The sequence below is a fragment of the Photinus pyralis genome, unplaced genomic scaffold (assembly GCF_008802855.1).
Source record: "Photinus pyralis isolate 1611_PpyrPB1 unplaced genomic scaffold, Ppyr1.3 Ppyr1.4_unclustered_Scaffold1498, whole genome shotgun sequence".
NCBI lineage: Eukaryota > Metazoa > Arthropoda > Insecta > Coleoptera > Lampyridae > Photinus > Photinus pyralis.
Window position 1 is genome coordinate 8,699 of NW_022171030.1, and position 15,883 is coordinate 24,581.

The window sequence follows — 15,883 nt, forward strand, 5'->3', positions numbered from 1 at the left end:
AGAGGATTCCCCGCTTCGTAATCATCAAAATAAATAAATAGTGGAAGTACAGTTTTGTTATTATGCTGAAGCAGTTTTTGTTGCCAAATATTGCTTTGAACAAAGCTGGTTAAAACAAATGAATCCTTGTCCAAAGTTTGGATATATGCCCTCACGTCTAACAAAAAATTGGGTAACTGAAAAAGTGCACTGAATATTTGCCGTAAAGGAATAAATTTAGCATGAACTGGTTCTGGAATTAAACACCCAACACCGTCAAGAACTTTGAAATGACTTCTTTGGCCAATTATATAATTGACAGGTTTTATAAAAAATCTCGTGTTTTCAAAAGTCTTGAATCTTTTGTATTCAGTTCCAAGGCCATCAAATGGATTTTTAAAGTAAGATATCATATGTATTAAACCATCAATAATGAAATTCTTATCTTGGTCTACATTGGAAGTTACATAGCTGTTGATTTTTTCAATTAAAACTGGCACATAAAAATCGTCAATGAATCGTTTAATACTTTCAACAAATATTTGAACAGAATTACGATTAACGTAAGAATGGCAGTATAAACTACTAACTAATTTAAGGCATTCTGCATTAATGTCTATGTTATTTTTTGGATAAAGGGGGGTTACAAAATCATGTGGTGAATGTACTGACTCATGGTTAACGTTATCTAGCAAATTAATTGATTGATTCAATGGAACATCCAAACTTATTGCACTGTCTAAAGGAGTAGCCTCCCTTAAAGTAGAATTAGATATCAAAACGTGATTTTTATTTAAATGCTTTTTGAATGCATTTAAGTTACTGTATGTTCGATTGCAGTCAATACACTTATGAATATCTTGGTGTTTTAAATAATGCACATGTTTTAAATGTGAAAGAAGTAAAGTGTTTGAGCTTAGTTCACATTTGCACTTAAAACATTTCATTTTCTTAGGTTACTATGCTATTTATATCTGAAGTGAATGCATTCAAACTTACAAACGATCTATCCGATGGCGTATAAATTTCATAAATATATTGCTGTATAAACGTCCAAATATGTTCCGCTTCTATTGGATACTTGGCATTAGTTGCATGATATACCTTGAAACAGACATCTACAGCTTTCATTGGTGTTTCCAATTTATATTGAGTGTCATTGATGATTACGTAAGAAGATGTAATTCCGTCTACAGTTCCAACTAAAACTACGGATGGTTGTAATGTTTCACCAAAAGTTAAGAGTTTATTCCTTCGACTCTCCAACTTTTCTTCTAATTTGCTAATATCCTAAAAATATATATTTAATTTAACTTAACAAATAATTTTAACTACCTCTATAATACAACAAAATGCTTCTTGTGTTTCTACTTTCGAAGGTTTGTATCGCGTACCACTTTTTTTTTATTTAATGGGACAGGGTGGTATAATTAGCGGTAATAATGCAAATCCCAATACTTCTTTTTGTCCTAAAACAAACAAGTAACTTTAGTTACACTATTAAATTAACATAAATACAAACTTACTTTCATTATATGATTGGTAATTATAGTTCTTCAGAAAATTTTTGCCTGTTGTGTTGTCTTTTTTTGTTTCTACTAGTTTAAGTATCCGCTCGGAAAAATTTAGCCACTTATTTAGTAAGTGGTTTCCTTTTCCAGTAAATAATGCGTCAAAGTCAAGTTCCAACTAAAAAAAAAGTTCACGTAGGTACCTATTTTCAGTAAATTAATTCCTACCAACAAATACCCAGAAGGTTGCCTTAAAGAAGGATAGTCTCGGAAATAAGTGTCTATTGTTTCAAATTTTTGTCTAATTCGGAGCGTTTTTTGCCAATTTTCTATGACAAGATTCCACGGCATTACATTGTTGCGCAGCCATGTGTCCAACTCCTGAAGTTCCTCACTTGAAATATTGTCATTTTCACTTTGTTGAACAGGTGCTACAGAATAAAGAAATCTTATTATATAGTCTATACAAATAACACTTACAAGTGATGGTAGATGTATTGGATTTCTTTGTGATTATTTGTAGTCGTCGAAAATTGCGCCTTTTATTTACATATTTATCCCATAAAATCCCCTTAGCTGTCGATACCCTTCCATCGGAAGATTTACAGTATGGAATATAATATGATCCTGCTAACTCTCCAGGAAATGTTTGGGCTATTTTTTGGGATATCTCCGTAAACGTAGCGGAATTAATTCTAAAAATCAACACATCATTAGCTACTCGCTTTAAATAATTACATAGATATACCTTGCATTGGGGTCATCTTTTAACTGATTTTCTATGATAATATCTGCTAGTGTAGACCTATTAAATGTTTTGAAGAGTTTGTAACTTTGTAAAATTTCCTTTCCCCGTACGCGCTCTTTTTCCAGTAGTTGGCGCAAATCTGTGTTTACGTCCGCATCACCTTGCGGATTAATATGTCCAAATTGTGGATTTGATGTATCTAGGTAAATATACTATAGAAGTTAACTTTAACAAAATGATATGTACACTTACCTAATGCATCATCAATTGAGCTGGATGGTACCGGAAGAAACAAAGTCGTTATTTGATCATTTACATCAGCTGATGTAATTGTACATGTACTTGATGAGGAAGACAATGGTTCCTCATCAGTACCCTACAAACAATAAAATAGCAGGGTTTTGACCACCACAAACACACTGTTCAGGAAACAATAACCACAGTTGATCATATTACGTTTTCGGATTTCAGGTACATTAACTAAATTTTAACAGGTCGAAGAAATGAGTTCCCGAAAGTACTACATTTTTCTTTATTTTTTTGATAAAAACACCTATTTATAATTTTGCTTTCTTGTATCAAATGAAATAATTTGTACATTTCCAAATTCCAAATGTATTAAGGGCGACGAATTGAAGCAAAGTACCCACTTATTCGACGTAAAACAATCGCAACTTGAATTAAAAGTTTATATTAGACGTAGAAAAACAATTATGCACAGCGAAAAATGTTGTCGTGGTTATTATTTCAGAATCACAGTTGTAATGAAAATTAAGAGCTTGGCCTAGGGTTTGACTTACAATTATTAGAGAATTGCCGAATATGTTATTATAATTTTTCGAAAATTTATACCGTAATCCCACTTGTGGAATTAATTCCTTAATCATCGACTCCGTTAAATTTAAAAAAACTTCGTTGTCGATTTGGTTTTCTAAAAAAAAAACGGTAGGTCGTTAAACTAAGTAAGTATATCAAACAAGGAAGTTCATACAATGAGTAGAAATTGCACACTGCAAACCGTTGTAAACAAAAATTTTGCAAACCACAATGGCAATAGGAACGTTGAACGCGTGATAAAAAGCAATGGAGGTATAACATTTTTCTTAAAAATTGAAATGTGCAATTTCGCGTTTTAGATATAGATAGAAGGCATAACTCTCAAAAATATAGGTAAATGTATCGGGTACTTACGAGAAAAAATTTCAATCAAGTCCTCCGGCCCCATTCTTTCAACTTATCCACCACAAAATCCATCTTTACGGCATGCACGATGCACAAAAATGTGAAAATTAAAATATGTGACCGAATACATTATTGTGCGCGGTTATTTTAATCATTGCAGATTTTGCATTTCTTATACTATGTAGGCGTTGTATCAAATTCATTTGCGGCTTTACACATATAAATTGTAACTCCAACAACTGAAGTACGTATTTTAATTACGGAGTTTAGTAGCACTACCAACAATATATTGTTGTTTTGATCATTTTTTTGCTGCTATAGACGCGCATGTTGTATGCCTAGCAAAATTTTTTTGAAGGTGTACAAGTTCGACCATACTATGTTAACAATAAGTTTTATACCTAAACTTTACACATCTACAACCAAAAGGTATTGATGAGTAAAATTGTCTTTGTTGGTTAGTTTACAACCATCGTCACCATATTATCCGTGCATACAGTATTTACATTATATTGCTACATAAACACCATGGTATTGTTAGAATAAACTAAATTGAGTTTCTGCCAGCTTTAAATTGTTAACATATTTTCAATTGATACACCAAACACAAAATTTCTCTCTGTGTATATTGTTATAGATGCCGTTTAAATGGAAATCTAAAGGTCGCACAAACTATTCTCCAGACGATTTAAAAAGCGCAGTTATTGAAGTAGTAAATGAAAATAAAGCACTGAGGACTACTGCCAAAAAGTACAATGTTGACAAAATGACACTGAGAAGATATGTCCTAAAATACAAGACGGACAAAGAAACATCTTTTACACCAAATTTTGTCACTTCACAAATTTTTTCATGTCACGAAGAATCGCTTTTAGTGGAATATTTGCTCACTTCTGCCAACCTCCACTATGGTCTTACGCCTAAGCAAACAAGGAAGTTTGCGTATGAATTTGGTCAAGCAAATAACAAAAAGCTACCAGAAAACTGGAAGAAAAACGAATGTGCTTCCTACGATTGGCTAAAAGGATTCATGTCACGTTATCCCCAATTATCACTCAGAAGTCCCGAAGCCACTAGTTTGGGCAGAGCCACTGCGTTCAATCGACATAATGTGCAAGAATTTTACAAAAATTTGAGCAATTTATTGGAACGGGAAACTTTTGGCCCAGAATCCGTGTACAACTTAGATGAAACTGGAGTGACTACTGCCCACAAACCTCAAAAGATCATTGCGCGTAAAGGCCAAAAACAAATTTCAAAAAGTACTTCAGCAGAACGTGGTACTCTGGTAACAGTTTGTTGTGCTATAAATGCAGTAGGAAATTCTGTGCCGCCATTTTTTATATTTCCTCGTGTGAGAATGCAGGATTACATGATCCAAGGTGCTCCTTCAGGTTCCATTGCTGTGACGCATGAAAGTGGTTGGATGACTGCTGATAATTTCGTAAAATATCTAGATCACTTCATAAAACACGCAAAATGTTCCAATGAAAACAAATGCATATTAGTCCTTGACAATCACGAAAGCCATATTTCACCCAAAGCCTTAGACAAATGTAAGTTAAATGGCATTCATTTACTAACTTTACCACCTCACACAAGCCACCGCTTACAACCTTTAGATGTATCGGTTTTTGGTCCGTTTAAAAGATATTATAATGAACAGGCAGATGCATGGATGGTCAGCCATCCAGGACAAACAATTTCATTAAAAAATATACCGGAATTAGTTGGATTAGCCTATGTCAGGGCGTTCTCGCCATCAAATATAACCAAGGGATTTTCAACCACTGGAATTTATCCTTTTAACCCACATTTATTTGAAGATCTCGATTTCGCAGGAGCAGAAGTTACAAACAGACCATATGAGGAATTAAGGGAAAATTCTGAAAAAGAACTCGATAGAGATGACCCAATAGCTCAACCTGGCACATCCATATCTCAGCAAGAGACAACACCACCACCTGGCACCTCTTTATGTCAACAGAAGTCAACTTCAAATCCAATAGAAACGTTTCTACAGGATAGCACCACAATCCAAAGCACCTCATCTGTTTCATTTAAAACTCCTGAAGAAGTTCGTCCTTATCCCAAGGCACAACCACGATTGAAAAAAGGAGGCAGAAAGCCTGGTCGGACAAGAATCTTAACCGACACCCCAGAAAAAGAGGCCATTGAGGCCGAGTATAAGATGAGGGAAGGAAAAAAACGTATGAAAACTAAAGTTGAAATGGCTAAACGAAAAATAAGTAGTGAAACTGGAGAAAATAATCACTTTGAAAAACTCAATGCTGAGAGTACGGAATCCCAACCCAAAAGAAAAGTTTTGGATAGAAATGCAAAAACAGAAAAACGTGTGTTCGGTGACTCGGATTCTGAGGACGAAAAGGATCCATTTTCTGATGCAGATGACGATGACGATGCCGCTTGCATCTACTGAAATTCACTATTTTCAGCGTCTCGTTCTAGAGAAAAGTGGATCCAATGCCAGAAGTGTCTCAGATGGTGCCATTCAGCCTGTGCTGATGTCAAGCATAATACAAAAATGTTTTCTTGTGAATTATGTATTAATAGTACAGGCGATAAGTACACAAAAAACGTCAATCTGAACATTTTGGGGGGGAAAGCTGGACTTTGTTGAAATGTCTCAGGTTAGGTGTCCCGAATAACGTACTAAAAGTCTAGACCCCCAACTGCGCCGCTCATCGAGCTGTGGCACGTTTTTGCCCCCCGAAATCAGTTTTTCGTTAATATCTCGAAAATGTAGCAGACTTAGAGAAAAACTTTTGAAACAAAAAATGTTCCACGTAAAATTTCCTACACGATAGCTTATTTGCAAGTTAGCCCAGGCCTAACCGTTAGCCTACAGCGTTCATTTGAGTAGTCTAATATCGAGTTTTTCGCGAATTTCCTGCAGTGAATAGACAGAGAACAGGGTCATATGTCAGTCTACCTGCAGTGTACACTCTTTCTATTTCATGGAATGAAATTTTCAGCCGTTAAAATGAGAAGAAGCGACTGCGTGATCACCATGAAAGCTCTCAACACAATGAAAGTGCGCGATGAAAACCGTCTGGTGGATCCGTTAATACTGTTTAAAAGGATTTCAATTTTGAAGAAAAGTGACGCTCAACTGAAGAAATACCTGGAGTATGAATTGGCACCATACCCCTTGGCGCTGTTTGACGAGAAAGGGATGCGAAAATGTGTCAAATCTACACTCTATAAAATCTTCTCAGAGAGTGATTTGACTCAATATGATAAAACTAAGTTACGTTATTGATGGTGGCTTCCTGCTTCGTAAAATTCTGTGGGAGCGAGGTGAGACATACAAGGTAACATGTCAGAAGTACGTCTCATACGTTGAGCGTCGCCTACTGCCGCTGCATTCAGTCTCCACGCCTACCGATGCTTTCATCAGGTGCAAAAATGGAGAGGAAACAGAATGTTGATGAAATTTCTTAAATTAACGTTCAAATCGGCTATCCTATGGTACAATAAGTGAGAAGTACGTCTTTCATCAATTTAGGCGTCCATACAACCATAAGTACAAAAAATCATCAAAGAACTCAATATTAGACTACTCAAACGAACGCTGTAGGCTATCGGTTAGGCCTGGACTAACTTGCAAGTAAGCTATCGTGTAGGAAATTTTACGAGGAACATTTTTTGTTTCAAAAGTTTTTCTCTAAGCCTGCTACATTTCGAGATATTAACGAAAAACTGATTTTGGGGGGCAAAAACGTGCCACAGCTCGATGAGCGGCGCAGTTGGGGGTCTGGACTTTTAGTACGTTATTCGAGACACCTAACCTGAGACATTTCAACAAAATCCAGCTTTCCCCCCCAAAATGTTTAGACCGATGCACTTACCGCCTGTACTATAATTAAATAATGTTCTGATAATAATAGATTGCAGTCCTTTTAGTGTTTTATATTTAATTTCTTATTGTATCAAACCTCCCATTCAATGTATCAAGCCTCCCTTGTATAGGGAGGTTTGAGACACTTTGCATCGAGAATTTCAAAATTGTATACCTATTCAAAGTTAAATATTTAATTTTCAGTAATTTAATGTTCCCAAATTTCTAAGCAATGTCTCTAAATTGAGCTCTGACATAAATGGATTAGCAAATGATGATTATAAAATATTTATTAATTTTTTTCTAAAAAACGTATCAACCCTCCCCAGTCTCCCCTACCTATTTAGGGGAGACCGGTGTAGAAAGTAACAAAATGTACTTAATATTTTTTTGTACATTCAATTATAAAGGAAATTAGTCCGTATGCCAATTAAAACACACAATGCTCGTTTCTTTTCCTAATTTTGTAAAGTGTTTCGTTATCATAATGTCATATTTGTAAAAAAAAAAGTTATTTGAAAGAAAGGAATGTGTTACATTTAACACCGCTTTGGTGTAAATTGTAACATGCGTGGTGTTAATTGTAACACACAGAAAATGCATAAAGAAGAATAGTTCATGCTTATTTATTCATGTTAAAAGTAAACAAAAACAAAAATAAAATTTTATACGAAAGAAAACAATAAAAGTCCTACACTACAGCATACCTAATCTGCATCTGAATCGCAATTTTTGCAAACAAATAACGCATTGTTACCCGCACAACTACAGTGTGCCCATTCCTTGCAATTTCTGCACTGCAACCAATCTTCTTTGCTTTCTTTGTAGGGTCCCAAGCAAACTATACAAATACTGTCATCTTCAGATGATGATAAATTTTCTGACACTTTTCTTTTTATTGTTTGTTTGTTTTTCTTCTTTGTCTGGGAACCATGTAATTTTTTGGTGACCGCGACTACCTTTTTTTTGTTAAACTTCTCCTCTATTAAATTCTTCTCGGGCGTATCCGTTAAAATTGCCGTTTTTCCTTTCGCCCTCTTGTTCGTTTTCACTGGCTTCGAAAAATCAGCCTTCAGCAAGGGACGAATTTCTTCAGGAGAATAAAACGCAGCTGGTGGAATGGGCGATGTTTTAGGGGGTGTGCTAGGTTCACATGGAATATTGATGATATTAAGATTGGCATCATTTAGAGGCATTTCAATGGAACTTGTTGATGTGCTCGCAGGACACAATATGGCTTCTTTTTCGCCAACGGCTGATGCGGTATTTAATGGCCTGTCCGTAACGCTAGATGGAGCAAATTCGTCGTCCGAGAAGATGTTTCTATTAAAGGGCCATATTCCACAACACCTGAAACCGGAAGTAATATTTTTGGGAACTGCGGCCAATTGAATGGCCTCCCTAGCTATGCTCGGAATATTGTACATCGTCATTCTTTTACCAGGATTATTTTTCATCCATTGATCGCAAGAATTATTGTAAAATTTCTTAAACGGCCCATAGACACCACGATCTAATGGTTGTAACTTGTGTGAGGTGTGAGGGGGGAACGAAAGTAGGGTAATATAATTGTCTCTACAAAAGTCAATCACTGGTAAATACAAATGAGAGGCGTGGTTGTCTAAAATTAGTAGCACTCTGTTGGTTTCGGAAGGTTTGGAAAACTTTGCGAAATGTTTAATAAAAATTAAAAAATCCTCTTCTTGCATCCACCCACTTCTGTTTGCACTTCCAATGCAACTGTCTGGTCCGTCTCGCACAAAATGATCATGGTATCGCACTAATGGAAACACAAACATGGGAGGAATACTATTACCTAGAGCATTGATGGCAAAGCACATTGTCACTAGTGTCCCTCTTTCCTGAGAAGTGATGGCACCAACTTGTTTGACACCTTTTAATGAAATCACTTTATTGGGTTTTTGGACGGTTGTACAACCAGTCTCATCGACATTAAAAATATTGTGGGGTTCAAAATTATGCCTTTCCATTACGTCGCTCAAGTTGTCAAAAAACTTGCCAACATTTTCTGGATTAAAATTCATAGCCCTTGCTAGACTAGTTGATTCAGGTGTCCGGATAGATAATGTTGGATTACGCTTCAAAAAGGCAGTAAGCCAATCCTCGCTAGCCATGTCACTTTCTTTCCAGCCATCAGGAAATTTGCATTTGTTTTTTATAGCAAACTGATAAGCAAGCTTCCGTAAATCTCTCGTTGACAGGCCAAAATAAAGTTTTGCAGATTCTTCGCAGTATCGCCCCAACTGCTGTTCTTGTTCGCCTGTGAAGACTTTTTTATGAGGTCGATATCCCACTTGTGGATTTTCTTTTTTCCGCATTTTATTAACAAATCGACACAAAGTTACATGGCACATGCCGTATTCTTTTGCTGTTGCCCTTACAGAAGCATTTTCATCTATCACCCTTTTAGCTGCAAGCTCGAACGTCTCTTGTGGAATTAGGCCTCTACTTGTCTTCCGCGGCCTTGGTTTAACCATTTTTGAATTTAACCTATCAGAATACAAAAATGAGACTTCATACTTTATGGAAAATGGGGGTGTTGAAAGTAACACCGTTACAATCAACACCATGCACGCTGTTACAATTAACACCCACTGACGTCCCGCTCATTTCATCTTAATCTAACCTACACAGAAAAAAAAAACTTGTCTCTTCTAGATAAAATACCTAGTCACTATAGTGACAGTAAAGATTTTATCTGCAGAATACAATTTTTCTTTCTATTTTATGTTTATTACGCAGAACAAATACCTACATTATCGCAATTAGCACTTTAATTTTCACTAGAGCAGTGAAGTAAAAAATCCATTGGTTCTAAGAACTTATGTATATTAGATAAGTACCTTTGTCTATTACTCCAAACTCTGTTGAGTAACTTACTCAATTAATTTTCTATCATAGATAAACACTATTGCTTATATTTTAAAGCAAATTAGTTCTGTGATTCATTCTTTTTGTCTACAATACCATACTTTTTTTGCTCCTCAATAAATGTCGCTTGTCTTGCAGAACTAACACTAATTGTCTACCACAGATATTATCAATTTATTACAGTAGACAAATATATTGCTGTTGTATCAATTTACACAGGGTGCTCCAAAATAAAACAAACATATAACCAAAGGTATATTGTGTTGTATACAGGGTGTTACACGACCGTTCGAAAAAAAAAAATCGGGTTGTAGAGGGCATCAAAACAAGCACTTTTTCCAAATAAACCGAGGGTCCAACGTGGTTCGTTTGGGAGCCACCCCCCAAAGAGTGTTGAAATCTGCATTTCTTCTTTAATTTTTTTCTCAGCAACCATAAGAGTTACAAAGTCGGGTGGCATGTCTTTGAATAGGTTTTTGGGTATGCTCTTTCCGATTTTGCAAATTTTTTTTCAAAATTCCTACCCCTAAACGGCGCACCCCTAAACTAGGGTGCAAAAAAAAATTCTGATTTCGACGAAATTTGGTATCTGGGGGTTTTTTAACATGAAAATCACGAATCTGAAATTAGTTTTTGAAAATTCGAAAAAAAAAGTTCCATGCAATTCTTGGCGGGACAACGAAAATAGAGATAATTCCACGAAATTTGTTGTGTACATACTAAACGAGTTAAGGAACAAAACTGTCGAACAGTTTTTTAATATAACTTTTCAAACAAAAGTTATACTCATTTGAATGTTGGTCCTTCGGGTCGCGAAGTGTCCCAAGCCTACTAGTAAGCCATAATTTCGCATTGTGTTGGTTGACAATGTCGCAAAAACAAAAGATTAACGGTTTGAGTCGATATTTTGTTATTTGGAATTAATTCGGTCATTAAATGATTAAAAAATTCGATGTATCGATTAAAACACCTACCAAGGTATCTTAAAGCGCTGTCGATTATTTATTATCTAAATAAGGTAGGGGAAAAAGTCAAATCACTTTCCGTATGATACTTTTTCACTATGATCAAAAATTTTCATAATCTTAGGTTGAAAAATAACTTCCAAAAGAACCCGCTCCTGGCTTACTAGTAGGCTTGGGACACTTCGCGACCCGAAGGACCAACATTCAAATGAGTATAACTTTTGTTTGAAAAGTTATTTTAAAAAACTGTTTTGTTCCTTAACTCGTTTAGTATGTACACAACAAATTTCGTGGAATTATCTCTATTTTCGTTGTCCCGCCAAGAATTGCAGTGGAACTTTTTTTTTTCGAATTTTCAAAAACTAATTTCAGATTCGTGATTTTCATGTTAAAAAACCCCCAGATACCAAATTTCGTCGAAATCAGAATTTTTTTTTGCACCCTAGCTTAGGGGTGCGCCCTTTAGGGGTAGGAATTTTGAAAAAAAATTGCAAAATCGGAAAGAGCATACCCAAAAACCTATTCAAAGACATGCCACCCGACTTTGTAACTCTTATGGTTGCTGAGAAAAAAATTAAAGAAGAAATGCAGATTTCAACACTCTTTGGGGGGTGGCCCCCAAACGAAACACGTTGGACCCTCGGTTTATTTGGAAAAAGTGCTTGTTTTGATGCCCTCTACAACCCGATTTTTTTTTTTCGAACGGTCGTGTAACACCCTGTATATATGGTACATAAGCTAAACATTATTATATATGTAGATACAATGTATTTACATTAAAAATTACTTAAGAGCTAAGCAGAACAAACTTATACTATATAGGTACCTTAAATTTAATCAATTGGGAATTAAACATAATTTTTCTATTTTATTATTAATCTTTAGTAAAGTGAAACCAATCGAATATATTATTACCAGAAACGACATTTATCAATTTCCAGAAATATCATTTCGCGTAGCAATATATATTTTGCCATTAGCTGATTTGTGCAGGATAGCTTGAAAAGGATCCAGCAAATCTTTGTATGGAATTACTTTATAAACTTTAGTTTTACAAACTTCATATGCGTGGTAATGTGCATCAAATGTCATTGTGTCAAAACTATTGTACACGAAGGTAATTTCATTTTCAATTTCCACTATGTATAGCAGCATTCCAAAAGTAGGTAACGAATCATTAGTTCCAACAATTAAAATTCCTGACTGTTTATACACTAAACCACCAACATTAACCCAACGGGGTAAGTAACAATCATTTAAGTTTTCAGGCAATAAAGATTTGAAATTTTCATAAAAAGGTAGGGTGTTTAAAAAAAATATGTCACCTGGACCAACAGTCAGATTGTTCTCCAAGGAGTCTTTTGACATTAATTTATAACAGAGTTTCAGCTGTTGTTTCATAGCTAAAGTTAAAGTGATATTTTTTCTTGAGGATGTTATATTTGCAGTTTTTTTTGAATCTTTGTGTTTTGATTCAAACCTCATAGCCCAAAGGTTACGAAGTGGTCCAACTTTAGACATAATGAAAGGATAGTGTATCATATGATGATGTTTCGGTTTTAAACATTGCCTGAATGTATTTGTATAAATTTGATGATGCTCTTCTATTAAAGTTTTTAGAAGTACTACTTGAGAAGGACATGCAGATCTCGAGAAAATTATGTCGACAATTTGCCTCAAACACAAATATAGTTGCCACCCCTCGTCTGAATCTGGTACCGCATCGCCAATAAACAATGAAAAATAGCGTGTGAAACACAGCATTTCGGAAGCCGATAAATTAAGTTTTTTCTTTTTTTGAAAATTACTTTCAATAGGGGGTGGTCGATTTTTAATTTCCAACTCGCTATAATTAAATGTATTCAGCCGAAAGTTAAAATTTTCTAAAGTAAAGTATTTCATATCACATATAAATCGTTGCAAAATTAGAAGAAAATCATAATGGCACACTCCCTCCAGAATGTCGTGCATAATGTCAACAGATAGGTTACTTGTAACATGAAAATTAAGGGAATGCCATAGACAGGGCTCTTTAATTCCAGTCAAAGCTAGGTTTTTTTGCTCAATGTCATTGTTATACATTTCTACAGTTCTTAGAACGGTGTCGTTTTGGGAACATGCAGTTTTCAATTCATTTTTTGACATTTTACAAAAACGACAAGGATAGTTGCATGAAAAGCTTTCGCTGAAACCTAAAATTGTATGCATTCCCAAATTATCACCAACAATAAGTGCAAGAGAAAAATATATTTTAATGATTCCACTTGGTGTATCAATACATATACCACTATCTTCTAAATATTTCAGCTCATCTGCGATGATACCAAAAATAGCATGATTACCAAATGCTTTCCTATCATCACTATGATGCAATTCAACAAGTAATATTCTATCAAGTGAACCTTGAAGGTAGTTTGGAAGAAATGGCAAACTTACGTATACTGCTCCAATTTTATAAACGCCAGAATGAGAGCCTAAAGGATTGCATGATTCATAATCGTCATAATACAGAAAAAGGGGAAATACAATTTTGTTTTGAAAGTGCAAGAGTTTTTCTTTCCATAATTCAGACTCGACAAAGTTCGAAATAGTATTATCTTTAATGTTTACTCCTGACACAAATTCTAATGATTTTTTGAACACATCAGGCATTTCAAAGTAGTGTTTGAGCACCAACCTTAGCGGAATAAAGCACGCTTTCACATCCTTTACCGCCAGCGTTGCATTATTTTCCTTGACTACTTCTACTGTTTTCTGCACAGAGAAAAATTTTTAACCTCATATCAATGACTGTCGTGTCTTGACTTGAAAACATCAGCACAATGTACTTTTACATTGGTATGATGTAATGTTGGTATAGAATCAATGCTATTCAATCATCAGTTAATAACCTTGGGCGTTAATGCTAGGACTACGCAACCCTTGCGACAAGGTTGTACATTCATTCGGTTGATGTGAAATTGTTATCTATTGTAGTATAGTTTTACATACTGACAATGTAAATTTTGCCTTACGGTGATGCCTACAAATGTTTGAAAATTGTGTACTTTTCATTAACAGAAGTTATTGTTTCAATGAATCTTATAATCGATTAATGCAGGCAGCATGCCTTCCACCAATGTATAGGTAGGTACTACGTTTCAAGTAACACATATGCGTTAAATTATCATAAGAAAAAATGCAAATTGTTTTGAGATACAGCATTGAACTTAGTAACTTGCAAGTTGCAAGGAAACCAGAGTTTCAATGTAGGTATTCACAAGTTGCTGGACGATTGTTGCAGATAATCACACCAGCAGAAAAGATGTTAAAAAAGTCTGCGGGTAGCCGCATGACTTAAACGCATTTTTGGTGTGTAGATCAGTGACATTACCGATTACAACAATATAAATATCCGGCGGACACATAACTTTTAAGCACAAAGCTAACGCAAAAAACCGGAAGTCTCTATCTATTGTAGTTTTCGAGAACTCAGAGATCACCAGCCGGCCAAAGTGAGACTATAAGCTGCACTTTTGTTCCAAAAATGCGATACAATATATTTGTGGGGAAGACATCAATACCGAGTTTTATAAGCTCATACTTCCACCCCAATTCGAGATGATGGAATTCCAAAAGTAATGCTGAGAGCATTATGCGGGTCACTCTGTAATATAGGGGCAAGCCTGTTGACGGCCCAGTACAATAAAATTTAAAATAATTAATAAATCTATTGTGCTTCCAGTACTGGATACCAAGTTGGTATATTCTCACCTTCGAAAAGAGATTAAAACCTATTTCCAATCGTAGTTTGCAATATTATTCCATCAGAACCACTGAAAGCACAGTACGACAACATATTCATAAGGTAGAGTTTAATTGCCTTTTGGAGAAGAAAATAAATGAATATGCATTTCCCTATGGCTATGGCCACTCTTAAAACGATAAAAAGGTTTTCGCCATAAGGCCAGTAACATTAGCGCATTTACCATGAATTGATCAGTACCTCCCAAAAGGTCATATAATGGACTATTTAAAGGAAAATAAGTTAAGCATAAATATTTTTATAAATAAGAAACTTAGCATTGCGTTGCGCGCACCTGATGTTTACAATATGCGATTTGTTTGCCTGTACTAGCTAGAAGCTTCTTTGGTTAAAATTTTAAAGAATTATCTCCACAAATAAGAAAGTTGGCATTACCCAGTCTGCGCATGAGCAGGATTTTTACTATACCTATGAGTAGTTAAGGTCTCCGACGGACGGACGGACAGAGAAAGTGGAATAGCGCACCCAACTTCGTTCAAAAATGCGCTAATCAGTAATCACTGTATGTGTGTATAATAAGCTGATGTTCCAAGTTCCAAGCCTTTTATGCTTCATTTATTATGCCACTCTTGGTTTTACTTTATCAAGGTACCGACCAATGACGCGTCATTTTGTTATGTTTGAACTACCTCAAACGCAGGTTATTGTGCCTTGAAATAATAATTCCTTGCCTGAAATCAAGGCGCACACTCGCCCATGTATAGGTATGTAATCTGTTGATGTTTCAAGTTGTTGTATTAATGTTCCAGTGTCTTGAACCAAGGTCCGTCTTCCACTCAGTAATGCACGAATGCATCATATTAAGGACACTGCCTCAACCGAAGGGTTAGGTGCCTTGAAATAATAATCAGACGTCTCAAATCAAGGCTCGCAATCCTTGTTACAACGCCTACATGTCCTAGTGACCTGGGTTTTAGCCTATGCCACGCACTATTCAAT

General features: G+C 35.4%; 3 protein-coding genes across 4 annotated transcripts; 1 reads left to right on the top strand and 2 right to left on the bottom strand.

Moving 5' to 3' along the window:
- Positions 1-482: 482 nt before the first annotated feature.
- On the bottom strand, positions 483-4,029 carry LOC116181644. 2 transcript variants are annotated; one of them, XR_004147304.1, is made up of 8 exons: positions 3,039-4,029; positions 2,491-2,614; positions 2,239-2,437; positions 1,971-2,185; positions 1,719-1,921; positions 1,506-1,668; positions 1,315-1,448; positions 483-1,269 (listed from the first exon to the last, which is right to left on the bottom strand). XR_004147304.1 is itself a non-coding variant. In XM_031502031.1 (7 exons), exons 1-7 carry the CDS (start codon positions 3,123-3,125, stop codon positions 1,384-1,386), a joined length of 1,056 nt encoding a protein of 351 aa, XP_031357891.1. In that variant the 5' UTR covers positions 3,126-4,029; the 3' UTR covers positions 483-1,383. The 2 variants fall into 2 exon arrangements, 1 of the variants encoding a protein (XP_031357891.1); XM_031502031.1 differs by having other exon boundaries at positions 483-1,448.
- Positions 4,030-4,057: 28 nt separating this feature from the next.
- LOC116181647 (tigger transposable element-derived protein 6-like) lies at positions 4,058-5,860 on the top strand. Its single transcript, XM_031502035.1, has one exon. The coding sequence runs from the start codon at positions 4,058-4,060 to the stop codon at positions 5,858-5,860; it is 1,803 nt and encodes a 600-aa protein (XP_031357895.1).
- A 2,129-nt stretch (positions 5,861-7,989) lies between these two features.
- On the bottom strand, positions 7,990-9,780 carry LOC116181648. Its single transcript, XM_031502036.1, has one exon. It carries the CDS (start codon positions 9,778-9,780, stop codon positions 7,990-7,992), a length of 1,791 nt encoding a protein of 596 aa, XP_031357896.1.
- Positions 9,781-15,883: the final 6,103 nt, after the last annotated feature.

Bases quoted from the DNA above. Each gene is read 5' to 3' on its own strand.
- LOC116181648 (XM_031502036.1), bottom strand. From the start codon at position 9,780: ATGGTTAAACCAAGGCCGCGGAAGACAAGTAGAGGCCTAATTCCACAA.
- LOC116181647 (XM_031502035.1), top strand. From the start codon at position 4,058: ATGCCGTTTAAATGGAAATCTAAAGGTCGCACAAACTATTCTCCAGAC.
- LOC116181644 (XM_031502031.1), bottom strand. From the start codon at position 3,125: ATGATTAAGGAATTAATTCCACAAGTGGGATTACGGTATAAATTTTCG. The intron at 2,615-3,038 runs GTAAGTCAAACC...TATTGTTTGTAG, and splicing joins TCGGCAATTCTCTAATAATT to GGTACTGATGAGGAACCATT. The intron at 1,922-1,970 runs GTAAGTGTTATT...TTTATTCTGTAG, and splicing joins CAATACATCTACCATCACTT to CACCTGTTCAACAAAGTGAA.